Source organism: Onychomys torridus, chromosome 17, assembly GCF_903995425.1.
Source record: "Onychomys torridus chromosome 17, mOncTor1.1, whole genome shotgun sequence".
Taxonomy (NCBI): domain Eukaryota; kingdom Metazoa; phylum Chordata; class Mammalia; order Rodentia; family Cricetidae; genus Onychomys; species Onychomys torridus.
Genome location: NC_050459.1, coordinates 7,623,427 through 7,635,718, shown reverse-complemented (window position 1 = coordinate 7,635,718; position 12,292 = coordinate 7,623,427). Strand labels below are relative to the sequence as shown.

Sequence of the window (12,292 nt, the reverse complement as noted above, 5' to 3'; positions counted from 1 at the left end):
AAGGGGGTTCTGGGACACTTGGAACTTAGCCAGGAGTCTCAAGTGCCTTAGAACCTCATGTTAGAGATTTGTTCCTCCACTAGGATTTCTCTCGCTGAAGTGGAATTTGCAGTAGCCAGCCCTGCACTGATACTCTGAGTTACTGGGTGACTGTCACGGGATTCATTCTACAAGTCTATCTGCCTGGCTGTACAGTTTGTTTATACGAATTATTGGTTATTTGGAGAGGGAAACTATAGTAAGTTGTGAAGTAAATCTCAAACTACAATAAGCACCTAGGCATTTAAAAAGTTTTCCCCAATATTAGAGGACAAAGAGCTCTGTCCTTTCTTTGCATGGGTAAATTTGGCTACTGATCAATTTATTAAGTTCACAGGACATTTCTTAGCATAACTGACTAAAGTATGATTTTTCCAGATGTTGGAGAATGAGAAACACTCAACTGTGTAGTTGCACCCTCACCCCACCACCACCACCACAGGCACTTTTACTTGATGCAGAGAGGCCAACAAATCAGTGAAAAAAGTCCCAGCAGCCAGAGAGGCATGGCACACCAGAGCCAATGGGCATGGAGAGGGTCACAGGGCTGTTGGGAGAAGAACCTTTGTCCAGTTCCTCTTGTGCAAGGGTCTGACGTGCACTTCGTTGTACGTGGAGACACCAGCTTTCTCTGGGGATGCCAATCTAGTTTCCCCAAAAGACACCCCCATTTGGACCCGTAGGACAATTCAGTGTTGATCTGAGATGGTTCTAGAATGCAAGGGACCGTTTTCTGCTCCTGAGGTAACCTTCTGTGCTAGGGACAGACTGTTGATGGCTGCAGGACAGCAAGGAGACTCACACAGCAGTGAACTATGTGACGGTTCTGACTACACCCTTGCTCAGATTCAGGCCCCTCAGGGCTCCCTTTGACCTGCACCCAGGAGCATGCACATTCTCACAGAGGAAGACATCTGGCGCAGAGAGGAAACTGAGCAGCTGTGGACAACGACACAAGATCTGTCGATGGGCAGGAGGTCTAAGCGATGCCTCCTCTTTCTTGAGGCCAAGATTTGCATAAGGCAGACTCATTTCTTGTCCTGCCATCTCATCTGAATATATCAGAAATTAAATGACAATCATGCTGTAATTTCTGTTTCAAACACCATCAGTGGAGTGTGGTGATATTGTGTTCCCCAAAATATTGTGCACCCTAATAAACTTATCTGGGGTCAGAGAACAGAACAGCCACTAGATATAGAGGCCAGAAAATGGTGGCACACATGCCTTTAATCCTAGCATTCCAGAGGTAGAGATCCATCTGGATCTCTATGAAGTCAAAGCCACACTGGAAATAGCCAGGTGTGGTAACAAGAGCCTTTAATCCCAGGAAGTGATGGCAGAAAGCAGGCGTGAAAACCAGGATCTAGAGCTGGTTAAGCTTTTAGACTTTTGAGCAGCACAGTTCTGAAGAAACAGGACCAGCTGAGGAATTGGCGAGGTGAGGTAGCTGTGGCTTGTTCTGCTTCTCTGATCTTCCAGCTTTAACCCAATACCTGGTTCAGGTTTGTTTTTATTAATAAGACCTTTTAAGATTCATGCTACAGTGGAGAAGTGCTTGCAAACACAGAGCTTGATCAAGGAGGCACAGATTTCTGCTGGTGAGTCAGGAAGGCTTCTCACTGCTAAACAGTGTCTAGGTGCTTGAGCTGTACCTGGCACAGAAGCATTGAACCCCCATAAAACATTGACCCAAGATGCCACTGCCTTTGCCTTTGGGCAGAAGACAGATGGAAGTTCCTTCTGAATCTCAGTTTTTCACATTTAGCAACGTTAGGATGTAATGTTTAGAAATATATACCTTCCCCATGTAGCAGAAGAGTTGTGTATATCACCTATCTATTCCAGGGAGTGTTACCAAAACTGAATGGAGGTTCTTGCCGGGGTGTGTTTTGGTGGCATACAAGTCATGAGCACTGCGGTGCTTATACAATGAAGAATGAACCCTGGATTCTAGAGTCAGCTTTGCTGTGGCCAGTGGGCACCCTTACTAGCGCAGATGAGATGCAGTGACTACTCTGTCTGAGGTAAAGGGACTTAAGAATGTGCCTTTCCCCTTGAATACCATAAATATGAAAGGTATAAATATTAACAGAGATTTGCCCCGGCATGTACTTCCAGCTCACCCAGTGATGGGGAGTGTCGTGGGCAGCAGAGAGACAACACAGGCATTGAGCGCTCTCTGTAATCCATTCCCTTAGGTACATTCAAAATCGTCTACAGGCAAGCTTTAAAGTCCTTCTAAAACAAACAATGTTTGGAAATCAAAGCACACTGCTATAAAACTTCATTATAAAATACAGACTTCCGAACTCAAAATAGTCTTATCTGAAATGTTTACATAATCAAATAGAATGTTTGAAATTTATAGTAATTTCCACTTGGATTAAGCGAATCTTAAGTGAAAGTCTTGGCTGTAGGAAATCTCTCTCTCTCTCTCTATTTATGCCTCTGTGCATCTCATCTGCTCTATTTAGGGCAGATTTTCCATCAAATAAAGATTCAGTCCACCTACTGTACACAAGACACATTGTATAGTCATCTTCGATTGTTACCATTTCCAAGTGCCTATTCCTATCTTGTACTCTCTGGATTCACAGGGTCAGAAAATAATGAAATGAAGCAGCCTCATCTTAGTTCTGCCAGCTCCCTTCCACTCCCACACCGCCCCAGACTCCCAGCATGTCTGTATTTCCATAGACACCCCATCTTCCTGACCCTTTCCAGTGGGCCAAGAGTCACTGAGACAAGCGTGCAAGGCCTAAACTACCACTCAGAGCAATGGTGCCTCCTAGTGGCCTGACCGAGCCTCGTTACCTCGCATTTTCGAAGGAAGCAACTAGAAATGATTACTATGGTAATCATCAAACCATCCGATGAAAAAATATATGCCAGTTAGCTTGAACCTCAGCTCCTGTACGGCAAAGGCAGATAGTTATCTATTCATTTTCACCTCAAGGGCCAAATGGTGTAATTCCATTTCTACCTGTAATCTGAAAAGTGCATGTTGGGCATTTGGGAGTTTTCTCCCCTCGCCCCATGCCCTAAGTTCTATGACTGTTGCTTATCACACAGCAGTGATAAACATGTATTTAACCCCCGCCCCCGATCTTTTCTTGGGCAGCATTGTGCAAGGAATTGTGGGAAGAGCTGCCCTAGACGGATCCACGATCCTCCTGTCAGGCTATGGCTCCCATGAGTGGAGGAACTCTAAGCAAGCTTATATTTCTCCAGGCCTCGGTTTCCCTACCTGTAACATGGGCATATGTGTAGCAGGCACCTTAGAATAGAGTGTGGAGCAGGCTGTTAAAGTAGCACCAGGCGCCCCCACTGCTTTTACCCTAGCACGGCTGGCTATTCTTTTCAGTCACCCGCATGTGCCTATCTTTCCCCCCAATTCTGCATTCTGTACTATTAGAATTTACATGATTCTCTACCTTACAAGAAAAATCCAAAGCCTGGCATGGTGACTTATGCCTGTGATCCCAGCACTCTGGAGGCAGGAGGCTTGCTATAAGTTGTAGGTCAGCCTAGGCTGACCTGTTAAGACTCAGTCTTAAAAAATAAACAAAACGAAACAAAAAAACAAAAAGCCAACTATTTCAATGAACATGGTTACTCATGAAATCCTACACAGAAGTCTCTAGAACAGTACAATCACACACCGGAGAACCTCACTTCTGTACACGATTGCTGTCTCACTGTTGTATAACACATCTGTACTCAAAATACCTGCAGCAAGGAATTTACTGACCCTTTAATGTCCTCAAGGCCACCATGCCCCACAGCAAGAGAAACACTGTGAACTATGCTACAGAAGGTGCAGACCAATCTCCACACTTCATGGCTATCCACGAATGAATCTGAATCATCACTGATGCCTGCCATGAGGGAGAATTAGCCACACACGAGATGAATCAATACCCAGGTGATTTTAGGTATAAAAATGCCTTTCAACATAAAGAGGTCAGAGAAGAAGGCTGAGAATGTTAAAGAAAGGAATCCTTGGGTACACTGTGGATTAACAGCCTGCGGACCCTTCAAAAGAAAGTGGATTTACCCTGCTCAGGATGAAACCCTGTAAGCCTTAATAATCACGTAAGCCGCTCCAGCACATGGCAGGGACATTAAATCTCTCCCTCCCATATCTTACCCATAACCCCGTTCACATTCTCAGAAATCAGCCTGCTCTATCTCACAAGAGCACGTCACACAAGCATGTAAGCCCATTTCCTTCACAGGCCAGGGAGAATCCCCTCATTCTTAAGTGAGTGCTGGAACTCCTCCATCTGAGCAGGGAGGGCCTGGGCCCATGGCACTGAGAATTCTGGTGTTACAGCAGTAGTCAGAAATGGTTGAAAGAATTTTCTGTTCAAATTAGAATGTGTTTTGTGAAAACTCAAAGGAGGAACAGGGATGTGCTATACTCTTCAGTACAGTGCTGGTTGATGTCACCTGGGAGAGGAAAGCACAGTCACAGGATATGACTGCAGGCCTGCTGACACCTCAGTGGTCTGCACCCTTGAGACTGGGGCTGCTGATCCTCCTCCTCCTCCTCTTCCTCCTCCTCCTCCTCCTCCTCCTCCTCCTTCTCCTCCTCCTCCTCTTCCTCCTCCCCTCCTCTTCCTCTTCCTCCTCCTCCTGCTCCTCCTCCTCCTCCTCAATTTATTTCATCATTTCTTTATGCATATGTGAGTGCATCTGTGTACCTGTGTGTGGGAGCTTATGGAAGCTGGAAGAGGGCTTTAGATCTCTTGGAGCTGGAGTTACAGGCTGCTGTGAGCTACCTGATGTGGGTGATGGAACAGAACAGCAAAGGCTCTTAACTGTTGAGCCATCTCCCCAGCCCCGCCCTCAAGGATTCTAAGTGACAAGTTCTGTCTAGATTTAAATGGACTTTGCTACCTTTAATGGAAAGGAATCTAGGAGAATCCACCCAGTTCTGACCTATAGGAAGGCACATTTGATGGGGTTCTGATAAACGTTTAGTTCTAGCACCAAATAGTAATTTTTGACACTATTTAATTCTTCCTTTTTAGGGCCTGTTTTGGTTGTTGTGATAAAATATAACTTGTAGAATTCCAACATTTTGCTGTCCCTTACCAGTATGGTTTCATTTATTAGCAGCCTATAATTAAGAAGAAATTGTTAGATAAACAAATAATCAGCCACACCGAGGCTTGCTGGGGAATGGCTACTCTTTCTCTTGCCAGGGATTCCTAGCCTTGCTCCACGTACTGCTTTCCAGTTTTTCCTCATTGTACTATCTAAGATGCTGCTTTCATCCAAACCAGGGAAGCTAACATATTGATAGTTTCTCCTTTGAGGAAAGAGCAAGTTGATGAGTGCACAGAACACTGTGCCCTGGGTCCAGCTCTTGCAGTCAGTCCCTAGGTTTGCCCCGAGGAAGACAGCTCCCCACTCTCAAGTCTCTTATCTGAAGAGGCTTGGGTACCTGGTGCCTCTGGCCTCAGTGGGGTGTGGGGGTCTGGCTGTCACACTTCTTGGGACAGAGAGATAACTTGTTTCTTCTCCAAAAGATAGAACATTAGAAGGTATTTTGATTTTGTAAAAGAGCACTATATATATTTAATATTATATATATATATATATATATATATATATATATATATATATATATATATATATATATATATTCCTATATGATTCTTGCATCCGCAAGCACAGCACACTGAGCACAGGGAATAAGCAGATGTGAGCTCTGTCTCAGAGATCATCAGAACGTCCTCATAGACTAGTGTAGCTGCCTGCATTCCCCATTTGCAGAACACAGGGTGTTTCTTACTGCTAGCAGCTGCCGCTAGCTGCAGCAGCCTAACCCCCAGCTTGCTGGAGCAGCCAGGAACTGCAGACTATCCCTTCAGCTCAGCTGTGTCTGAGAAAACAAAACCAGAACCAAGTCTTGCTCCTCCCTGGGCTGGAACGTGAGAGAACAAAACCTGACCATCCAGGGCCACACTCCGTTAGGGACAGATGACAATCCCAGACACTATGGGACATAAGGAAAGGCAGTGACTAGCAAATCAGTGACGTCACGCCGGCAATGGATGCCACGTTCAAATTGTAAGAAAGTGTCATAGGAAAACAATAACAATGCAACTGAGTAGGTACCTTTTCGGTTTTGCTCTAGCTCACCGCCTCAAGTGCTATTTTGTCAAATCATGTCAGCATTTGGCATTGAGAAGTCACAGAATGATGAGTTCCTACCTGATTGCTACCAGTCGCCTGGGATCAGTTTTTAGATTTGTCTCTACTCCAAATGGTCTAGCATATGGGATGTGGTTTATGCTGTGCACACACAGGAGCATGCACACATACCAGGGCTTCTGCTCACCTTCAGCCTCCCTGATCCTCCGTCCCACTGCGGACCTGCGCAGCACACTCCTTCCCGAGTTGAAGAGGCTGGCCAGCTCATCCAGGGGGCTGGACAGGGGCCTGCTGTTGGGTGGGCTGTAAGGGCTTGGTGGGGAGAAGGTGGATGAGGCCTTCCTGAGGTCTGCTCTGGCTGTCCTTCCAGGTGAATATGGAGCCTTAACGAAGGAACTGCAGGGACCTGGCACTGGGGCTGAACTGGGCTTGGGCTGTGTTCTGGGCAAGTCAGAGTTAGTCAGTGCCTTAGCTGCTGTAATCAAGACAGAATCTGGTGGGAAGGCGAAGTGTGTGGGTGGCCGGCAGGGTGCAGGGGTTGGTCCACAGGGTGCAGGAGGTGGCCCTGGGGGTGGGGGTGGTGTAGAAGGTGGTGAGACTCTGCTGGACCCATTAAATACAGAGAAGCCAGGGGATGCCGGCTGGTCACTGTCTCCCTTCTGGGCTTTTGAATACTGTGGTGACAAGGGACTGGAGCCTTCGGACTGCACCGGGTACTTGAGGTTGGTCTCCAAGACTGGCAGTTTCTTCACCTCCAAGGGTGTCAGTGGTGACTCATCAGAAGCTGGGGAGCAGGTCACTGGAGTGGGAGGAAAGACTAGGAGTGGTGGTCTGTGGGGCAGCAGATTTGGGAAGGGTGGAGGGATGTCACATGTGTCCTTCAAGGGCTGGCAATTCCCTTCACCAGCCTCCAAGATGATGGCTTTTCGAGTCTCCAAAAACAGAGGAGGCGAGGCTGGCAGGAAGGTAAGCATCCCCGGGCCACAGCCCTCCTCAGGCAAGACATACTTCATCTCTTCATACACAGACTCTCCCTGGTCGGGGCTGTTCATCTCAGAGCCTCCTGTCCTGGCTGCATTCCCCACCATCTCGATGTACACAGGTTCAGCATCATCGTCATAGACCCCCTGTGGCAATGACAGGTGCAGGGGCAGCTGTGGTGTACACTGTGGTACTGAGTCAGGCCTGGCCCACTGCACACTCAGTGTCCCTGGGGCCTGATGCCTGCCCACATGGCCCATCACACCAGGAGGCCGTGGTCCCCAGATCTCCTCGTAGGAGCCGCTGAGCTTCGTATGGGGACTTCTCTTTGGCTTTCGAGGAGGGATCTTCTTCATGGTGCTGTAATCATCACTGTGGGGTCTGGGGCGTGTCAGAGCTAGGGCAGAAGACAGAGAGACGAGGGTCAGTAGGCAGTGTGTCCCGGAGAAGCCAGGTCTATATGGGGTTGAGTGACCCTGTCCTGCATCATCTTGGTCCCCACAGCTCCTGCATCCTCTGAGTAGAAGAGGCCCCCGGCTTGTGTTCCTTCCACCTTCTAGGACTCTGGAGGGGTGCCTAGATGCCTGAGACCACTAAAGGAAACTCTCTGAGTCTTGGCGCCAGAGGTACAGGCTCCACACTGGGGAAGATAATGGCCCATGGAGAGGGTAGAACAACAGATGCATGAGGATGAGGTGCCCACTCTCCTGAGTGACAGTCATGTGGTTCGGGATGTGTGTAGATGAGTGCTGGTGTAGAACTGTCATTGTGCAGGCTGTCTGGCCCGTCCTCAGCCTCAACGTGGACACACATGGCTTAGGAAAGCCCCTCCTTCAGAGGCAGAGGACGGCTAATGAGTGTGAGCAAAGTGTTCGTGCTGTGTTCCTGGCAACCCGTGCGGACACCATGATGGAAATGACGGAGAGCATGGTTGGTTTTCTCCCTCCATGGTCATCTTTGCATGATGGTGTCATACAAGGCCTCCACTGTCATACAGGCAGGCACTACTATAAACAGAAGATGCTAACTCCCAAATTCCTAATGAATAAGCATCACTCCAATCCCCAAGAGGGCTGACCCACAGCGGTCCCTGAGCTTCCTGCAGACAGCCTAGGAAGCCACTTGGCTCGAAACCACCACAGACCCACTTCACAGACACCGGCGGCAGCAGATCTGGGGTGGATAGCATTTTCCCCAGCTGGCTTCTGCGTGGGAGGGTCGCTGGCTGTCCCAGAGAGAGATGTTGACAGGGTGATATTGAGGAGATCCTGCCTCTGAGGCTGGGCCATGGCAGCACAGCTTCTGCCTGGTTCCTACTCTGGAGCCTCAATGAGTGGATGCTGACTTCACTTGAGAAATATGGACTCCTCACAGTAGCCCCTCCATGGGGTAGGTGGAGAGACTTCGGGGAAGAAAAGAGATACAGTGTGGAGGGGAAAAGGATGCTTCAAGGAGGAGAAGCCTTATGGAGGAGAAAGACTGAGGTCAGAGGGTCCAAAGACTTTACCGTCAGACCCAGAAATACATAAGGCATCCCTGTAAGCGTCTCAGGTGTGAAGATGGCCATGGTCACACTGTGGAGAACCAGCCACATTCTAGATTTACCAGAGAACACTGCCAACACCCTTGGATCCAAAGTCACTGACTTCTGGGAAATTTGTTATGAACCCCAAACACATCATGCAGATATTGGAACCTCTAAGTGGACTGTGGCTCTGATGGTAACACAGTGGCCTCACTTGGGGAAGTCAGGACTGAAGTGACCCTTAGCAGTAGCCTAGTGGCCCTGAGGAAGCCCTGAGAAGAGTACAGGACAGAGGCGATGTGGAAGATGGAGGAAGCCATCCCGAGCTGAGCGCGGCTTCAGGCTCCAGTGAGGGGAGAGTGGAAAGTGTCTAGCTGGCTGAGAATGCTTTCAGGCAGGGTGACACAGCTGCTCCCAGGGTCCTTCCAGTGTGACAAGGAAGAGATGAGGCAAAGAACTTAATGCGAAGAAGGATCAGGGCTTTCCTATCTATAACCCCCCCCAGCACTCCCTGGAATGCTTTGAAGAGGGCACACACTCTCTTCTAACACGGACGAAGGACTTGGATCTCCTGGAAACCTGCTCTGAAGTTGGAGCCAAACACACACCAACAACATCCTCCATTAAGACTTCAGAGACACCTGTGGTGTCCTTCATTGATCTCCCCAAAGAAGCAAGGCTACAGGCCTGAGTGTTGCCTCACAGACAGTGAAGAAAACCCAATACAGGAGAATTGTGGATGTGGCTGCTGACTAATGGGATGCGTTACCAATTGACTCATGAGCAGCTCACGAAGCTTTTAGAGGGACTACGTCCATATACCCTGGAAATGGTAGTGGCAATACCCAAAGGAGAGGCTCTGGCCCCTGGAATTCAGGAACAGGCTGAGAGAACACTGGCCCTGAGGCTACATCACTGTCAAGATGAGGAACTAGAATTCAAAGGGAGACCAGGAGATGCCAGAGCATCAACTTCAAAGGCAAGGGAGGTGGCAGTTAGGGGCCAGGTCTCCGTTCCCAAGTCCTAGCAACACTGTCCAACTCTTCTTCTAAATGGCACGCACAGAGGATCCCATGTGCCACCTCCCTTCCCCTGGCAGGCAGGAGCATGTGGAACACGTAGCTGATACTGTCTGTCTAGCCATTGTGGACTGTCATTTTAGATCACAAGTCTAATGGCCCTTATCCAGGTGAACATGAAGAGAGAAGCATGGCCTTGAAGGACCTGGAACTCGTTCTCTGTTTCAAGAAGTTCGGTCCCACTCTTGAGCTTTGGGGAATGCTGGAAGGAGGTTTTGCGGGCTTCAGGAGGTGGTGAGTCTACTGTACAGGAGAAGAGTATGAATTGTTTGGCTCAGACTGGGCCAAAGCCGACTGGACTTTTCCAAAACATTTGCCACAGATTTATTTTCAGTCCTACCAAGTGACTGAATCCATATCTTCATCCCCAAACCTGGAAAGGGTGCTGGGACTGTCCTGGTAGACAGGGTGAGGCCGAAGCAATGATTCGTGTCCCCTCGGGTTGTTGTATAAAAGGTGGCATCTGCCTGCCTCTCCTCTCCTATGCTGAGTGCCCTGGAGCACTGCTTTCCATGTTAATCCCAGAAGCCTCCATGGCATCAAAGCAGAGGCCAGAGAGAGGTACAGAAACCCTTGGATGCCTAGGCCTCAGATGACTAAGACATCAGACCTGGTTACTTGCTTCATTCGTGTGGCACCTTGAGTGGGAACCACCAGACAATCCATGTCTACTGAGACCCAAAGCCTGAGAGACAGAGAACAGCTATCACCTTATTTAAATCACTGTTTGGGTGGGTTGCTAAGCAACAGTAGGAAATGAATGTAGCACCCCTCCAGACATGCTTCAAAGGCAAAGTCTTTTGTATTAAATGATGAAGAGCCTGTTGAATGAGGCAGCCAGGAAACAGAGTTCTGGGGTCTCCCTGATTGGATCAAAGCTGAATCTATCTGAGCAACAACAGGCACATCACTCTCTGTCCCCTGACTCGGTTACTCCATCTGCATAGGGCCATGATGATTTGCCACAGGGTGCCATAAGGATGGGAAATACTGAGAATAAGACCCCTCAGGTGAGCAAGCATTTCTTCTTCTCTTCCGATTACTCAGCTAGAGATTAGCCATTGGAGCTAGATAGTGCCCCTTAAAGTATGGCTGGAGTTCCAGCAGGGGCCTTGCCTGAGTGAGACAGTGGTTCTACAGGGAACACAGCTTCCTGCTTAGCCCTCTGAACATTAATCTGGAGTCTCTGTGGGCCAGAACCAGGAATCTTCATTCTTTATAAGCTAAAATTAGGGAGGCCATAGTTAGAGTATTGAAATCTAATTTGGTCTTGTGGCTATTTCGGGGTGTGTACATGTGATTAGCTTATTTGCAAGTACGGATGTAAGGACAATTGAAATTTACTTCTGTCAAGCATTTTCCTTTTTTAGTTTCTAAGTTGCTGCATAAAATAGTCACAAGTACTCAACACCGCCAACGGAGCAAAGTCTGAGACAGCCCTGGTCATGGGGTGGAATGCTGGGGCCTTTAGGAATGTAACAAGAACTCAGAAGCCAGGCTGCATTTCCAGTCTCAGGAGCTCGGAGAAGCCATTCCTACCTGAGCCCTACTGAAGTCATGTACAATGTGCCCTAAGCTCTGGCCGGAGAAAAACATTTCCACACACAAAATACTTCCCTTTGGGGATTTTTGTGTAGGCACCTTGGTGGTGTTTAAGTCACAGTTCAGAGCAGCACTACCTGGTCCTTTCATCTTCTGAAAATAAAACATGGTCCAAGAGAATAAGAGGAAATTGAGAGATGAGGAGGAGGATATGCTCAAGAGCCCCTGACTGCCAGGTCTACCTGGGTGGTTTTGCTTAGGCTCTGTGCTTCTTGTATGATTGTTACTGTCTGTTTGTCCATCCCAGGGCATGGGTCCATTCTGTATTCATGCTTTCTATTTTCTTTTTCTTCACATCTATGTGACTTCTGGCCCCTCAATGCAAAACAGTGTCCTCCTAGTACACTCATGAACTTGGGGACCTTGGATTGGGATTCACAGGATGTCCAGAGGCCTGCCTAGGGAGCTGATAAAGCCTGCTTGCTCAGTACAGAGAGAAACAGGGCTTGGCTTTGCCGACAGGGCAGTGTTCAGCCTTATTCTGTATTTGGGAGACTTTGGTCTTCTTTGAGCCTCCCGTCAGCACTACCCCATTTCACTCATCTCAGCACGGTGGACACCCCTTTCACTGTCCACACTGCTTAAATACCTTTCCGTCTTATTCCCACTCACCCCTTCTGGGGTTCCCTCCTAGATCTGGAGCTGAGACCCTACCGCAGTGGCACTGGCATTGAAATTGTTCTACTACTCCCCAACTCCATCTCGGGTGATGTGCTGATGGGAAGCTGATTCTCACAGACCCAGCCTAGTGGAAGAGCAAACCAGCTTCCTGCCACTCCCTGTTCTGACCCTCATTCTGCATCCAGGGGATGTCTACTGCAGACCCTTGGCATTGTTCTCTGTCCTCCACCACTCTCCTGTTTGCTGGTATCTTGGGTCTTGCACTAGACCCTCCACC

General features: G+C 48.5%; 1 protein-coding gene across 4 annotated transcripts in view; it reads right to left on the bottom strand.

Moving 5' to 3' along the window:
• The window catches only part of Myo16 (myosin XVI), a 473,339-nt gene that overhangs the window by 56,972 nt on the left and 404,075 nt on the right, over positions 1-12,292 (bottom strand). For all 4 annotated transcript variants that reach the window (XM_036166675.1, XM_036166674.1, XM_036166671.1 and 1 more), the window contains one exon: positions 6,395-7,585. In XM_036166675.1, the coding sequence (XP_036022568.1) occupies positions 6,395-7,585 (1,191 nt within the window). The remainder of the gene's footprint in view (positions 1-6,394; positions 7,586-12,292) is intronic.